This window comes from Sinohyriopsis cumingii, chromosome 17 (assembly GCF_028554795.1).
Source record: "Sinohyriopsis cumingii isolate HCF-2022 chromosome 17, ASM2855479v2, whole genome shotgun sequence".
Lineage (NCBI taxonomy): Eukaryota > Metazoa > Mollusca > Bivalvia > Unionida > Unionidae > Sinohyriopsis > Sinohyriopsis cumingii.
This window is the reverse complement of record NC_142977.1, coordinates 81,280,913-81,298,525: the sequence shown is the minus strand read 5'-3', so window position 1 is coordinate 81,298,525 and position 17,613 is coordinate 81,280,913. Positions and strand designations below refer to the sequence as shown.

The 17,613-nt window shown below is 35.6% G+C and overlaps 1 protein-coding gene across 1 annotated transcript in view; it reads left to right on the top strand.

The window, feature by feature from the left end:
• Positions 1-17,613, top strand: part of LOC149779321 (reversion-inducing cysteine-rich protein with Kazal motifs-like) — a 202,770-nt gene that overhangs the window by 115,321 nt on the left and 69,836 nt on the right. Inside the window, exons 7-8 of the mRNA XM_089939933.1 lie at positions 4,221-4,415; positions 12,875-13,005. Coding sequence (XP_089796059.1) covers positions 4,221-4,415; positions 12,875-13,005 — 326 coding nt within the window. The remainder of the gene's footprint in view (positions 1-4,220; positions 4,416-12,874; positions 13,006-17,613) is intronic.

The window sequence follows — 17,613 nt, the reverse complement described above, 5'->3', positions numbered from 1 at the left end:
CCCCCCCAAAAAAACCCTGATATCATGGGACAATATTCGCAAGCTTTCTCACATACCCACTTTGACCAAGCCAAGACTCAAACCCACACCAACAGAGATGAGATGTTAGTGATCTGTAAAGGCAAGTGCTCTAGACCACTTGGCCAACCAGAACCCATCCTTGGGTAGGGAACTTGCCCCTTGGCCATAATCCGGAAACTGTTGAGATCTCCATCTTATAACCATATTTAGGTTCGATGGATAATTTTGACTAAATTTCATAGATAGCCAATACAGTCCTGCAGTCATGCCTTGGAGTACCTGGTTTATAACTTTTAAACTGATAGGATTTGCAGCCAGGAAATATAAACACAGGACATGAAGAGACAAGTACACATTTAATGTTGTAACATTTGCCCCAGGGGCAGGCCATGCCACTTGTGACACAGCTTGGAAATGTTGGGATATGCATTTACCTAGTTCTGGTTTTAAGATGGCTTTAAATTTGACCTTGAATTGATGCATGAAATACAAAAACACAGAAAAGTATCTAAATATACACCTTGCCTATTTTATCTTGCAGAGAAAGGTATCCTGTTTCTTCTTTGATCCCTCATCCATATATTTGTTCAGTAACTTTTGAAAGACTTGATGAATTGAAACAATATTTGTTATAGTACTTAATATTACATAGGTCTTGTTCTGGGTTCACATGATCTTTTTCTGTCTAAATTTGACAAAGTTATAGCTCCAGTTAGATCTGGTTTTTCACTTTTTTCTTCCAAGTTATGGTCCCTGTTTGACTTGTATTATGTTTTATTCCTTCTGATAACTTCTGAAGGATTGTTGGAATGAAAATGAAATTTGGCACAGGCCTTTATAATAATAGAATATGGTGTTATACAGAGGATTCCAAGGACAGGAGACACTCTCCCCCACCATCCAAATTTGGGGTTCTCACACTTTAAGGGATGTAGGAAAAGAATAGTACAATAGTTATTTTGCATTCTTAAAACAGTTTCCACTCCCATTCCAACCCCCACCCACCACCTCCTTTTTATATAACCAAAGTTTCTTCAGGTATATGATACTGGTAGGGTGCATCTAATCTATGTAGATACATCTGCATTCTTACTATCCCCCCACCCCACTACTACCCTTTTATATAATGAATGTTTCATCTTGCATAACATACTGATGGGATGCATCTATACCATGTAGGTACATTTGTGTTCTTATTACATCTCCCCTTCATCCATCCCTGCTATTACCTTTTTATATAATGGATGTTTCTTCTTGCATACCATCCTAGTGCCATGTGGATACATTTGTATTCCCATGTGGATACATTTGTATTCATATTACTCTGTCACCTCCCTTTTATATAACCCAATATTATTCAGGGTCATAATACCATACTGCCGATACATTTATTCCCCTCCCCCTCCACCAATGTTGTGAATTATATAACCAGAACATATTAATGTAAATGAACTTTTGATGGCAATGCAAATTAACCTTTTTTGAATTATGAGATGTAGTCACTGACTTTATGCTTATTTGCACTCTATATTCCAAAATGTCATTCTACAAAACTTTCTTTCATCTGACAAAGAAAAATGAAAGTGTCACATAAATATCATGGTGAAGACTTTAAAATTCACTCCACTTAATAAAAGAGTGACATTTAATACCGATATGTCTAGTCTTTAAGATTTACTTGCCCCATCATAACTTTTTTTTATACCTTTTATATCTTCAACGCATGTGATGCCCCCTACTGCTTACAGCAGAGGCATCTTGAACTGGTTCTGTCCACATGTCCATCCCTCCATGAGGCCCTCTGTGTATTCATCCTTTCTTCTTTCACCCGTATCCACCAATATTTGAAAAATTATTGACCAATCTTGTTGATTTTCACAGTACATTTGATGATGTATAGAATATTGGAAAGATAGACACTGTGTTTAACACCCTGCAACATGATCTCTAGATAGTTACCACATCAAGTCTCCATTTTTACCACAGAAATCACAACCATACTCAGATCTTTGAGCAACATTGAAATATCTTTTAAAACAAATTTCATTATCTTTGTGGATTCTTTTTCCATACTGAAAGTCCTAGAAAACCATCACAGTCATCTTGATATTAATGGTAATGAAAGGGCAGATAAAGCAGCCAAAGCTTTGCTGTAACCAGTTTCTGAATCAAAGATTCCCTAATCTGAAACCAAATGTTTTATAAATTAGCATGTTCTAGTTACCTGGTAAAATACTTGGAATGAAAACTCCACCAACTTCAGATCAAGTCCACCTTTGGAGATGGACATTCCTCAAAATTTAGAGACCAGGTGGTTTTGTGCCAGTTGTGAACAGGACACAAATACCTAACCAATGCATAACCTCCAAATTTTGAGGTCATTTTCAAAAGTAACATTGTTTATTTACTCATCCACTACTGTGTGACAAATAAAACATAGGTGAGTTAAAAAGGGAATTTCAAGTGAAAATAAAGTAACACGTTAGGGACATTAACAAAAAGAAGGATATCCCAGTTTCAAAGCAAAGGGTGTTTAATATCAGATAACAGAAATTATTTCATCATACTCAGATTTATAGTAGCAACACTAAGCTTATGAACAGAGGCTATTTTGGATACAATAATCTCACAATCTGCAGTTCATATAGGGAGCATCCAGGCATTCTATTTTAATTGTTACTTATTTTCTTACATAACAACCTAGATGTCTAGCTCACATTGTCTTTTGCTGGAATTTATAACTCTCTTCAAAAAGTCAAGGTCCTCCCATAACCAGCCTCACTATGTGAGACTGATACCAATTACCATGATCTCATTCCATTGTCGTAATGACTGACACAAAAGTAGGCCACCAACAGAATACACATTCATTTTTATTATTTAAATAAATGGAGTTGCTTAGTCAACTCTTCTTTACCCCCACTTTACCAAAAACAAATATTTTTTAAATTTATTAATGACAATCGAATGTTAGCTGCATCAGAAGATAATATCTTTCAACCTTATTGCACTAGTTGCAAATCTTTAGGTTGTGACATATTTGCTTACTGCCAGTCAGCTGTGCCTATGTCACTTGGCTAAAAAGGCAGCTGTACATAGTTACAGAAATTGGTGGATGAGGTACTTGGAGTAAGGATGAAACTTTATTTCTGGGTCAGAAGCAAAAGGTCAAGGTCACTACATGAAAGAAGAACTGTTTACACACAATAATTCAAGTTGACACTATCTACAGTTACCAAGCTTTTTGGATGACTTCCATTTCGGGTCAGAAGGTGGAAGATAATAGTTTCTGTGACTGAACTGAGAAAAATATTTTCCCCCCATAATAACTTGAATGCTTTACTATCTACATTTGCCAAACTTGTTGGATGACTTGCACTTGGGGAAAGGAAGAAGCGTATCAATTGGAGTCAAAAGGTGAAAAATCAAGGTCATCATTACTGAAAGAATAAAATAATAAAATACAAGTTCTTCATTATCTCTAGATACTAGACTGTAGCAGATAACTTTCACTTGGAATAATGATTAAGCCTATTGATTTTGGTATTGAAAGGTCAGAGGTCATGATCATTTTGACTGAATGCTGAGAAATGGTTTCCACACAATAACATTGGCTCTACTTCATACCTCTAACAGAGGTTGTAGATGGTTTGCACCTAAGATAAAGAAGACTCCTCATGACTTTTGAATTAACAATGTTGGTCTCACACCTGTTGATCAATGGATGATTTTTCTATATAAAAAATATTGATTGTTAATCTGGACAGAGAATATGAATGTAGATTGATGGCTTACAGAGTGAGGAGAAATCTCATTGTCTCAATCTCAGAATTCCATTTCACAGAGAATTATAAAATTCATATCCCGAGTTTTTGTTTCCTGATATTTTTTTCTCCCCAAAGACCATACTTTGTAAAGTGTTTTCCTGACAAGTTGCATGTTTGATTAAACTTGTACAGGGAATGAAACAAGGATCATTACAGTAAAGTTTTTGTGCTTATTCAAACTTATTAACACATGGTAAAAGTGAAAGGTAAATTTCCTTGCATTCCATATCTGTACATATGGATGACCGTATAAAAAATCCAACCTTACAGTTTACTCAGTTTCATAGAATATTTTGCAACTTCTAGATTCAGTTGCACACTGAAAGTATAGCAGGAATGGACTAACATGTGTCTTTGGTATTTCTCTTTCAGAAGGTGAACAGTGCTGTGGGAGGGCTGACAGTCCAAATTGCAAGATGGTTTGCTGGCATACATATCTGTCTAACACTAGAGAGACACAAGAAAGCAAGCACATGTTGCGGCAACATTGTACAGGAAGAAATAAGGAAGTAGCACAGTGTGTCTTGAGGCAGACAAAAACAGAGAAACCCAGTAATCCTGCTGATAGTAAGCGTTCACTTGCATGTTTTGGTAGAAATGCCAGTGGCTACCATTGCTCATGTATCTTCTGCTTAAATGATTCCACAGCGATATCCAGCCATTATAGTTGGATTATTGCCAATCCTAGCACTAATTATGCAGCCACTTTTTGTATATCTTTGACTATAATTTATTGTAGCATTTCTTGAAATTTAGATTTTAATTTGGCTGTCATCAGCAAAATAATTTTAGATATTTCATTGTTAGTTCTACTGGTCATAGACCAAAAGAGCTTATGATGATGGTCTGTTATCCTTTATCTGTTTTATGCCTGTCATCTGTACTTATGTTGGCACAAGTCTGTTTTGTCACTACTCCTATTAAAATATTTGGAGGATTGCCATGAAACTCAACACATTATTCATTCTAGCCACTCAGACATCCAGTATAGGCATAACAGTGATTTTGAAAAACTTTCCTTCTCCTTTTAAATGGATGGTTATTTTGACACAAGATTTTCACCAGAAGACTTCCAATGGTTGGTCCTAAATAAAAATAATGAAGATCTGATGTCCGGTATGGCCAGCAAGTTAGCCAGCTTGAAAATCTTATTATTGCTTCACCTCCTGAACAGAAAGTCGTATAGACTGGTGGTCATAAAAAAAACTCTCTTTGCTTGGACATTCAGTGTGGCCGCCATAGCAACGATCTTGAAAAACTTGTTATTCCTAAACCACTTGAATGGATGGTTATGTCAGCATGGCCTTTTAACTAAAATACGTCTTATAATGTCTAGTTGGTCCATATTTAATAGTAATGGTGATATCTGACATCCAAAATGGAAGCAGTGTTGAAAATCTTGTTATTGCTTCTATGAATAGAAAGTCCTATCAGTGAAGGGTTTTCACAAAAGACATCTTATGCTGTCTAGTTGGTTTTGGCCAAGATGCCCACTACAACAGCCCTTGTAAAAATCTTGCTAATGCTACTCTGGAATGGAAATTCTTGTCTGCATGGGGTTTTCACCAGTAGAATTCTTACGGTGTTTAGATGGTTTCAAAATAAAAAAATTGTGCTGATCTGATATCCCTCATGACCACAACAGTGACCATCTTGAAAATCTTGTCATTACACCTATTCGATGGAGAGTAATGTTGACATTTGGTTTTCACCAAAGTGTATGATGTCCAATTGGTTGTAAATGAAACTGGTGCTAATCTGACTTCCATTATGGTCATCATGGTGGCTGAATTGAAAATCTTGATATTGCCTCTCCTTTTAAATGGAAAGTTATATAGAGATGAGATTTGCACCAAAAGACTTATTATGATATCAAGCTGATTCTGAATAAAAATAACCGCTCTGGTGACCTAGTGGTTAGAGCATCCATCTTGGATGCGGGAGGTCGTGGGTTCGATCCCTGGCCGAGTCATACCAAAGACTTACAAAAATGGTACTAACAGCTGCCTCGCTTGGCATTCAGCATTAAGAGGTTAGTGTTAGGACTGGTCGGCCAGGTGTCAGGATAATGTGACTGGGTGGGACATCATGCTACATGTCTGAGGCATGATGTCTCAGTGCTAGACATTACTATAAACTGCCACATTGCAGACATCGTAGCAATATGACTGAAACATTGTTAAAGCTACGTTAAAAATCAAAATCACATCACATCACTGAATAAAAATGGTGTCTATTCGATCGAAATTATGGCCATCATTGCAAAATCAGGTAGTTTTTTCAATTCTAAAATTGGTGGTCATAACAATGGAGGGCTTTCAGACAATTGCTTCTTATGATATTAATTGTTCCTAAATGACACTGCTGCTCCTTAAGACATCTAAAATGGCTGCCACAATGAACATATTGAAAAACCTTATCTCTAATTCTCTGTAATGAATATCCATATCGGCATGATGCTTTTGTCCTAATGGTGCTGATCTTACAATCAGTATGGCTGTCACATCGGCTAATTTGAAAATCTTATCTCTTAGGATTATCAGAGATGGTTTCAACACAGTTATTAAAAAGTTATTAAAAAGGTTTTATCTTGAATATCTATCCTTTTCAGACAGTAGATCATCGGTCTGTTCAGAAGGCTCTAGTTTTCTTTTTTTGGAACTGTGCTAAATTAAACAATATTTAGTTATAGCATTTACATAAAAATTTTGTCATATTCGATATGATGTCATCAGTACTTTGAAAAAGGCATCATGGGTATTATTTTATTTCAGGACTTTTTTCTTTGATTTAAAAAAATATCGAAATTCAGAACTGATTTTTCGAAAAATAAAATTATTTTCCAAATGGAAACTTAAGATAATCTAATATTTTCAATATTGCACTAAAACTCTATAATGATCAGTGTGATTGATGATTTATTTTGACTTGCAACTTTCAAGTTTTAATACTTGTAAAACTTGGGGAAAATGTACCCTCCATCATATTCTGAGACAAAGCCCCGTTTGAGCTCAGCTGACTTTAAAGACTAGTGAGCTTCAGGTATGACCCAGCATACATTGTGCATAATGCATAGTGTGCTGTCAATAAGTATTCCATTGCCTGAAAATTGCAAATTGCTTTTTACCACTCTGGAGTCCATAGTTATGATTATATTTCAGTTAAATTTAGAAATATAGGCTTGCATCATCAAAATATCAGATCAGTTTGATAATGAGTGAGATCCATGCATACCAAAGAGGTGATGGTGCTTTTGATTAAGTGACCTTGTTACAATGCTGAAAGCCAAATTTCTGACCTGATTTTAATCAAAGTTGGAATGTGTTCTTGTATCATCAAAATATGAGTTAGATAATAAACAGTATCCATGCATATTAATGAGGTAATCTTGCATTTGCTTGACTGACCTTATGACCATTCCTGAGGCAGTGCATCTGATCTGATTTTGATAAAACTTGGAATACAGAAGAACCTGTCTTAAAAGGCAGCTAAAAAGTAATGGTCTCTCAAGATGGGATGTCTTATAGCAGTTGTCTTTTAAGATAGGTTTCACTGGTTATGCTTATACCATCCATGATCTTGGACCAATTCGATATAATGTATCAATCAGTTATGACCATTGTTTGTAAAATAGAAAAAAACATGAACCATTTCTTTTTAAGAACTTTGCATCAGAATATGACAAGGTTTGACAAAAGCATCATGGCACCAAGGTCAAAATGTTGAGATGAGGCCTATCTGCCATCAAGTATGGCCATTGTTTCTAAAAATATAAAAATCTGTAAACATGTTTTTCTGAAAAACCTTTCAACACAATTTGACCAAATTTGAGAGACCATACTGAGACATGTTTAAAATTTGTTCAGATGATGCCAATCTTCAATTAGATCTGGCTGCCATTATTACAAGTACAAAATCTTTAAATGAAATGTCAAAAACTGCTTACCACTCTGATGTCCTATTGGTTAGAGCATCTGCCTTGTATGCAGGAGGTTGTGGTTTCAAACCCCAGCCGAGTCATGGCAGAGACATAAAATTGTACTAACAGCTGCCTCGCTAGGCGTGCTGCATCAAGATGTTAGTGTTATGACTGGTCAGCCTCATGTCAGGATAATGTGACTGGGTGGGACATCATGCTGCATGTCTGTGGCATGATGCCCCTGTATTAGACATCACTTTAAACTGCCACACTGCAGACATTGTAGCAATATGATTTAATTTTTTTAAAGCTACGTTAAAAATCCAAATCTCACACACACACTCAAAAACTGCTGAACAGAATATGAGCAGATTTAATGCAAGGCATCCTGACATGAAGTCAGATTACTCAAATGATGCCGATCCTCCGTTAGACTGAGCTTTCATCACTAAAAATAGAAAAACCTTTAAATGTTTTCTCAAAAGCCACTCAACCAAACTTGACAATATTGTACTGGAATCATCCTGACAATGATGGATTTCAAAGTTGTAATCAGGATGCAGATTAGAGACTAAACGTGGATACCATTACTTATTAAAAGTAACTGTTTAAAAAAGATCTCAAAATAAGCTGATGAGAATTTTGAAATTGGGTTTTTAAGATCTTACTGATATGTTTAAATGATGCCAATCAGCAAAATATGGCCATTGTTATTAAAAATAGAAAAACAAGTAAACGACTTCTTCTCAAAGAACACTCAACAGAATTTGAGAAAATTTGGCTGCAAGGATCCTGGAATAGATGTCTTTAAATTTGTAAACATGATGTATTTTCTTGATTCAAATATAACCACCATTAGCTGTCTAAAAGAAAACCTTCTCAACCTCCTCCAACCTTCTCTGACATTGCTTATCAGATATTGACCAAATTTAACTGAAATAATCCTGTCATAAAGGTCTTTACATTTTTTTCTTCAAAAGATGATGCACAATCAAATATGGCCACTGTTACTAAAAATGGGAAAACCTAATGACTTCTCAGTAATCCAGTGAACAGAATTTGGCTGAAAGCATCCTGGCATCGATAGCTTTCAGATTATACAAATGATGCTGAATTACCCTCAGATATAGCCACCATTATTAAAAAATAAAGGAAAAACTGTAAATGATGACTTCTCTGAAATTGTTTCTTAGAATAAGACCATATTTAAAAATAACATTTTAGTATGAGTGACATTCAATACAAATGATGCTGATTCCCCATTAAATATTGTCAGCATAACTAAAAACAAAATCAGTTACTTCTCATAAACTCTTCAATATAATATTACCACATTTAACAGAAGATATTTGGGCCTGAAGGGATTTCAGTTTGATACATAGGATGCTATCCATTATAAAATATGGCTGCTGCTGCTACTATCAATATGTTCATTTTTTAACATCATCTATTAAGCTTTTGAATAGAATTTGATTCAGTTTGACAGAAAGTATCTAGCTTGAAGGCTTTACGCTTGTATAGAAATGATGCTGATCCCCCATCAGACATTGTGGTCATAAAGCAAAAAGAAAAAAAAAACAACACATCTTTGTCAAAAAAATAAATGCATAATAGAATTTTTAACTGGGAGAAAACATCCTTGCATAGAAGCCTTTCAATATTGAATGAATGTTTATTGGTCACCTTAACATTAGAAAAATAAGAGCAGCAGGTAAACTGGATCAAATGAAACTAATGTTACTGTCAAAAGAAAATAATACCTCCATGTGTGGTCTGAGTAAAAGCACACTTGCGACATTGAGCACTTTCAGTGTTTTAGAACAGATAAAAAAAAATGGATGGATCAGGAGGTTTGGTAGTTGATGTGTGTGTGAGGCTATTGTATCTAAACGAAGAGGGGGATAGAAGACTATTGATTATGAAAGCTTGTGGTTAAAGGTCTCACCTAGGAATAGCAGATCTTTTCTTATCAGTTCAGAGTCCAGATTCTACTATAAAATGGAATGAAATATTTGAAGATCAGATTGGAAAAGTTAAAATGAAGAAAAAGGTTTATTCTTTCTTTGTGACATTAACATAGGCTAACTGTACCCTCAAATTAAAAATTTCTTGCTCATTTATATGACCTCATTTGGACTGATTCAGGGTTGTTGCTGGAAAAAGTCAAACACTAACTGACCATTATTTATTCAGATTCCTGGAATAATATGCATTATATTGATGTTCTCTCCATTGGAGTACTTCAAGGATCTGATTCAGGGCCAACACTGTATACTATGTTTGTAAATGATCTGTATTTGCATACAGTAAATATTGAAACTAATTTCTCTGCTGATGACACCAATTAAATTTAACAGAAATAAATACAATATTCTCCACATCAATTTTAACGATGTAGAATTAAAAGATGTTACGCAAGGCAAACTTTTACGAGTTCAGGTTGATAATATATTACAATCAGAGCATAACTGTATTGTTAACAAAAACGATGGATACGAATATCAGGTTACTATAAAAAAAAAACTGACAAATTTCTTTGTTAAAGAAACAACATTAGTGCCCTCCATTATTATAGATGTTTGAAATATATGCAATCTAGGTAATGTCTTGAACCAGTTATGGCCAACATTGTGGTATATCTGTTTTTGCATATATTATAAAAAAATTGTGTGTGCGTACGCATATGTGTGTGTTTACATAAAGCATCTTACAGAAACATTATTTGGCCAGTTTCTCTTGCATTTGGCTATTGGGTATATGTAGCCAGGTGAATGCTGTTAGACCCACTTGGGTCTTTGTTTATTTCCCTTTTATTTATATATACACAACAAAGGAAAGCATAACATGTATAACATCTTTATGTCTGTCCATCTGTTCCCTATTTGGTTTCCATATGGCTGCCTAAGAACTCCACCATTGTCTGGTTTTGCCAAGCATGATAAATACCTTGCATTTGGGCTTGGAAGAAGTCTGTTTGTGGTCAGATATGAAAGGTTAATTTGATAGAAAGAAGACAGTAACTTTTTACACAGTAAGTTGTACATTGCAGATGTGGCCTAAACTTTTTTCCATGGCTAGCATTTTGAGTACGGAAAAAGCCTTAAAAAGAGAATAAAAAAATAATATTCTGTACATAATAATTTAGTTCCAGATCACTTACTTTAATCAAAGGATGTGGAGGACTATTACTTAAGGTATGGGGGCCCTGAGTGGCTGAGTGGTCTAAAGCGCTCACCATTCCGGATCACTGCTATCTCACCTCTGTCTGCGTGGGTTTGAGTCCAAGGCTTGGCTAGCGTGGGTACGTGGGAAAGCCTGTCAGTAGCTTCTCATGGGTCGGTGGTTCTTCCCTGGGTTTTCCAGGGTTCTTTCTCCACCAGTTATACTGGCTGCCATGTATAGCCTATCTTATGCTGAAAAATGGCGTTAAACCCTAGAACAACAACAACAACTTAAGGTATGAGAAGAGGCCTTTTGGTTTAGGGGTAAAAAAGATCAGAAGTCAAGAACATTTTTACTAAAAGAAAATGGGTTTTTCAAAATAAGTTTTGCCCTAGACTGAGTTCCTTGACCAAACTTCAACTTAATCAATGGCTTAGAAATAGGATAATAAAGAAACTTGTCGGCACTGAGGTCTGAAGGTCAAAGATCACATCCATGATAAGTCTTAGAAGAAAATAATGGTTTATTGTGCACAGTAAATTGGTTTATTGTGCACAGTAAGTTTACTGTTATACTGCAAACAGTGACCAGAGGTCAAGGTATAATTGTTTATAGTGCACAGTGGGGCCCTGAGTGGCTGAGTGGTCTAAAGCGCTATCCTTTACGGAACACTGCCATCTCACCTCTGTCTGCATGGATTCGAGTCTCGGATTCAGCCAATGTGGGTATGTGAGAAAGCTTGCAGTAGCTTCTCGTGGGTCGGTGGTTCTTTCCGGGGTTTTCCCGGGTTCCTCCTCCACCATTAATACTGGCCGCCATGTATAGCCTATCGTGTGCTGAAAAATGGCATTAAACCCTACAACAACAACAATAGTGCACAGTAAGTTTACTGCTATGCTGCATGCAGTGACTAGAGGTCAGGATCATTGAGACTTATTCATTAATCTCCAGACCAACAATCTACATAGAGAACTATTAAAGAGAAGGCAGGCATATAGGATACCACTCATGATACTCCTCTTTAAATACCACTTTATACCACCGTGAACTATATGGAATATCAATCATGGTGGGCACAACATGCAAATCATGGCCAGCTTTTCACTGTATTAAGTAGCTTCAGTAATTTATTTCATCTGATCTACATACTTGCAAACAAAACGTAATAACATATAGTGGCTTAAAAAATGGTATGCTGGCCATAACAACATATGATCTTTATTTTTAATTATTGTAAACTATAACGTCTTTGGGAGTTATTTACTGCATTCAGCACAGTTCTCACACATGCCATAAGAAGCACTCAGCCCTCCTGTTCATCAGGACTGTATAAAAATTCGCCCTTTCTGAATGAATCTTGATCCTTAGCATGCCTTGTTGGAGGAAAGGGCCTGCTCAGATCCGCTTGAATCATGATAATTTTCTTGGAACCTTTCAGCATGCAATCCCATTGTATTGTTACCACTAAACTTTTTATGTTATATCAATGTCAGAAAGAGATTGCATATGTGTTTTTTTCGGGTATGACCATGTTTAGGAAGAGAATGGGTGTCAATAGTGGCACTGTCATCATTGGCAAAGGGTGATACCAGTAAATCTTCTAGTATGTACATACTGTATGTACTCACTTATAAGTTAGGTCCTACTGCAGACAATATAGACTCTGAACTGCTGGCAGAACAAAGTCTATGTTGTGTGTTAAACTTGTTACTGAAACTTCATAGATGCAGATCTACCAGGACATTATGCACAGGCAGGTCTGGGTCTTTGCAGTTTGCATTTGGATTGAACTTATACTTGAGCATATAGAGTAAAAATGATGCTGACACTGTTTATGACATTGTTTATGGGCTAATATTTTTATGAGCTTTAGCCAGATTAAATTTACCCAAATGATATGGAGTATTTTGCTGAATATGATACAGGCTTTATTCTGTATTTGCAGATTTACACTGTTGTCCTAAAGCCCAGACAGACAAATGTAAGCACACATGCCTGCGCTCTCTTCAGACCCTTACAAAGGAGGAAGAAATAATTGAAACAATGATTGCAGATTGTGGGTCTCCAACTTTGGTGGTAAGTGGCTTTGGGTTGAAAATTGATGCTTAGGTTATATATTAAAATATCAGATCTGATAGTAAAGAAACGAAAGCTAATGAGATTTGTAATGGACTGTTATAACTTCATTGTACATGTATCTGGTTTTGTGCTGTTTCCCTTCCATCCATTTGTCCATTCTTCACACCCACCTTGTAAGCACATTATCTAATAAAACTATTGAGCCTAACCAGACCAAATTTGATATGTAGATATCTTGAGTGTGTTGGTAGTCTTGATAAGGTACTGGTTACTGTGGCTGTATTTTAAAGGATACTGAGTGATGGTTTCTTTGAAGTAAAATGTATGGAGTTGAGGGGTATCTTTTTAACTTTATAAAACATATCACTACTAGCTTTAATTGAAGTTGCAGAATGTTGCAGAACATCTTTGAGCATGAATTAAGTTTCTTGCATAGAAAGTTTAATTAGAGTACAAAACCCACAATCAGATATGTTTAGTTTATTGCAGTGTCACTGACATTTAGTATGAAAGCAATAAACCCTGGTAATGAAGTCCTGCAAGTTTCAGCTTTGTAACTTATTTTATAAAAAGTGAATATATAAAATAATATGGATTCTGTATGAGCTTTAGTATCAAACTTGTGCTCAGAAGTTTGGAGAAAACAGGCCTTTTCAATTCAAGAGCAGTGCAGAGGAGTGCTCCTTATGAGTACTCACTGGAGGGACATATTTATTTAGTATAACTAACTGTCCAAATGGCTAGCTTACGGAAACATTCAAATGCACTTACATCATCTTTATAGTGTGAATTACCTCCCCTGCCCAGTGCATTTATCAAATTTGTGATCATTCCCACTGTACCTTGATTAAAGATTTGTATGCATCCAGCTGAAGATAAGCATCTGTGGCCATTCAGTCATGAAGTGCTCTCATTTTCTTTATGCAAACATTATTTAAATCTTGCTTGTTCATCCCAGTCTCAAGAAGCTTTATTGCAAGATTACACAGAAACTAGTCATTAAATTTTTCAAGCATGGTTTATGGATAGTTTGATATGGTGATGATCTTATTAGATTTTCAGAGCATTACAGCTCATTTTTAATTTTTCACACATTTTGAGCATTTTGGACCTTTGATTAAAAGCTTCTTAGCACAATTGAGCAAATGCCACCCAGGCTATGAAATTTGTTGGGCACATCTGTTTTGCTATGTTGATAGCCTGGTTAGAATTTCAGGCCATTGCAAAAACATTTCTAAACAAAATTATACACAATTTTTTAACAGTTTCTCCTTTTGGACAAAAACATTAACCCAATTAAGCAACAACCAATTACTTTAGGTAAATGAAATTTGTATTCATATATTGTTGATCTGATTGGATCTTCAAGCCATTATAGCAGTTTTTCTGTTTTACAGATTGTTGAGCTTCATGGACTGTTTTTTAAATAAACACCTTGTTATCATAATTAAGCATAAACCCTGTCAAGTTGGCAAGTGGTCACTGTCATATCTTCACATAGTACAGTGAAGATATGATTTTATTCAGATTGATTAGCAACTAAATCATCATGCTCTGCATTGGCCAGTTTGCAGTCACAAAACAGAGATTATTACTGTAGACATACTACACTAGACACAAGATGTGAAAAAACGCAAATAAAAAGAATAATCTTGCGTACTCATGAGATTTCAGTGAGGGATGAGACCATCATCATCCTCAGTATCTATTGGTGTTCCTTGACTGTGTTTGCTGACTGCAGTATGTTTTGGTGTTGCTTGACTGTGTTTGCTGCCTGCAGTATGTTTTAGTGTTGCTAGATTGTGTTTGCTGACTGCTGTATATGTTGGTGTCCCTGCATGCATTGTGTTTCAGGACATGTACTATTCTTTAGAGCATATATATATATATATATATATATATATATATATATATATATATATATATATATATATATATTTGTGAATCAAAATTGAATTTACTATACTGTGCATTCATTTAGTCTTGTCAGTATCATTATTTTATGTTTTTTGTGTGCAAAAAATGAAATTTTCATCAGTATTTAAATGCTTTAATTGGGGAGGGTGTCTGGCCCAGTTGTTTTCTCAAAATATTTATTGTTCCTTGGATCTTTAAGTTTTTGTTCATATGAACTACAGAATCAATAAAAATTGTTGCACCACTGAAAATAGTGAATTCACATTACACTGTTTCTTCATTTTACATTTTACAATCTTGGTATTGCCACTTATTCTGAATGTATGGTCACATGAACAAGTGGTTTTCATTGTCTTTCAAGTCTGATGATGTCTAGCTTGTCCAAAATGAAAATGGTGTTGATCTGCCATCCAATATGGCCACATTGCAGACATTTTGAAATTTCTTGCTACCCTACCTCAATGGATGGTCATATCGTCATGTGGTTTTCACCAAACTTAGGCTCCTTGTAGTGTGTTAAAGCTGGCCTTAACGAAAATGGTGCCAGTCTGAAATCTAGTATGGCCAACAAAGCTGCTTTCTTAAAAAATGTGTTTATCTCTACTCCTCTCCAATATATCAACATGGGGTTTCTCCAGATAAATTTCTTACATACATGTACCTAGTTGGTCCTGAATGAAAATGGTGCCACTTGTACATCCAGTATGTCAGCCAAGTAACTGTCTTACAAATCTTGTTGTCACTACACCCACAGAATGGATAACTTAAAACTTATATTGATATCTGCATGGACATCCAGTATATGCACCACAGCAAGTTGTTTGAAAATCTTGTTATCACTGAAAAATACTAGAGTAGTTTTCAATGCTTAACAAACCCCTGGCGCCGCATTTACGCATCAGGAGTTATTAGCCTTCTGCAGAGCTCTGTAGCATCAAGGTCATTTTTGATACACTGAAGTGGGTGATATTATAGAAAAGTAGATGTAGCTCTGCAATGATGCCAGAAAATCCGGATGTTCTAGTTGTAATACAAAATACAGAGGGAAAAACCTAAGTTTTTGGACCCGATTTTTTTTACCACCCAAAATTCGCCTGTGGTTGGAATCTAATTTTGTGTCCAGATTTGAGACTTTTTGGCCTCAGATGTAAAACAGACCGGTCTGAACTGCACACAGACAGGTGAACCTTTGCAAAAGGTAGCATAAGATGGGCATTTGGAATAAAGAGTGGTCTTGATTAAAAAATGATGGGTCCTTAAAGAAAGAAAGAAAAAGAACTCCAACTTTTACCCTTCTGCTCATGTGCGTGCAAAATAGCCAATTAAAAACAATGTTTCTAACACAACTAGCATAATATAGGTTAATGGGAATTCTCTTGGAAGTCGATGTGTTAGGATGTATTCAGAAATAGCCCCCAGAATGAGTTTCCTACTCACATTTCAGGTGAAAACGACAAAAACCTCCCGGGGTTAATGAGATAATGGGTGTATTTTGATGACGTCACCAAATTTGAGTATTCCTTGCGTATTTATCAAATATGCATCGACATTGCACATAAATTACAAATTTAGCCATTCCTTGACAATTTATAAAAACATTCCAAAATCCTTGTTAACTCGTTAACCCCTGGCGCTGCATTTGCGCATCATGAGGTAGTAGCCAGCTGCCGAGCTCTGTAGCATCAAGGTCATTCATGTATGGTACACTAAAGTATGTGTTATTATAGAAAGGTAGACAGATGTAGCTCTACAATGAGCCAAATAATCTGGACATTCTAGTTGCGCCACAAAATGCAGAGGGAAAAACCTAAATTTTGGGACCAAATTTTTTTTTCCACCCAAAATTTGCACGTGGTCAGAATCTGATTTTATGTCTGGATTTGAGACTTTTTGGCCTCAAATCTAAGGCAGACCGGTCTGAACTGCACACAGACAGGTGAACCTTTGCAAAAAGTAGGATAAGATTGGCATTTGGAATAGAGAGTAAGTGGTCTCTGTACGAAAATGAAATGTTAAGCACAAAACAAAAAAAAAAGAACTCCAATTTCTATCATTCTGCTCATGCATGAGCGAAATAGCCAATGAAAAACAATGTTTCTTACACAACTAGGTATTAGGTCAACAGGAAATCTCTTGAAAGTCGATATATTAGGATGCATTCAGAAATTGCCCCCAAAATGTGTTTCCTACTTGCATTTCAGGCGAAAATGACAAAACCTCCAGGGGTTATAGAGTTAAAAGGAAGAAATGGTTTTATGTTGAATTCTTGGATTTTTTTTTCTCCTAGTAGCATCAGTCTCATTGAGGGACTGTTGTTAATAAAAGAATTTTGTTTTGTTCTGGATCAATAATAGCACTTGAATGTATCCATCACATTCACATGCAGAAGTAGTGATACAATGTTTTCTTTAGTACACATGATGTGTGTTAAAACCCTATAGAGTATTGTTTGAATAATCTTTCAGAGAATGGTTATCTTGAAAATAAAATTAATTTTTACAGAAAAGAAACAATTTCATTAGCAGAGCCTATTTATTGACAGTTGTTTCTAACGCTATTATAGAACAAGTATTTAATCACTCAACTAACACCCTCTCTAAGATAACGGATAAGTTGCATGACAAAGACAAACCGAAGTGTGGTCATTTTATTCCAGTGCAAGGCAGTCAATGTACATTCTATATGAAT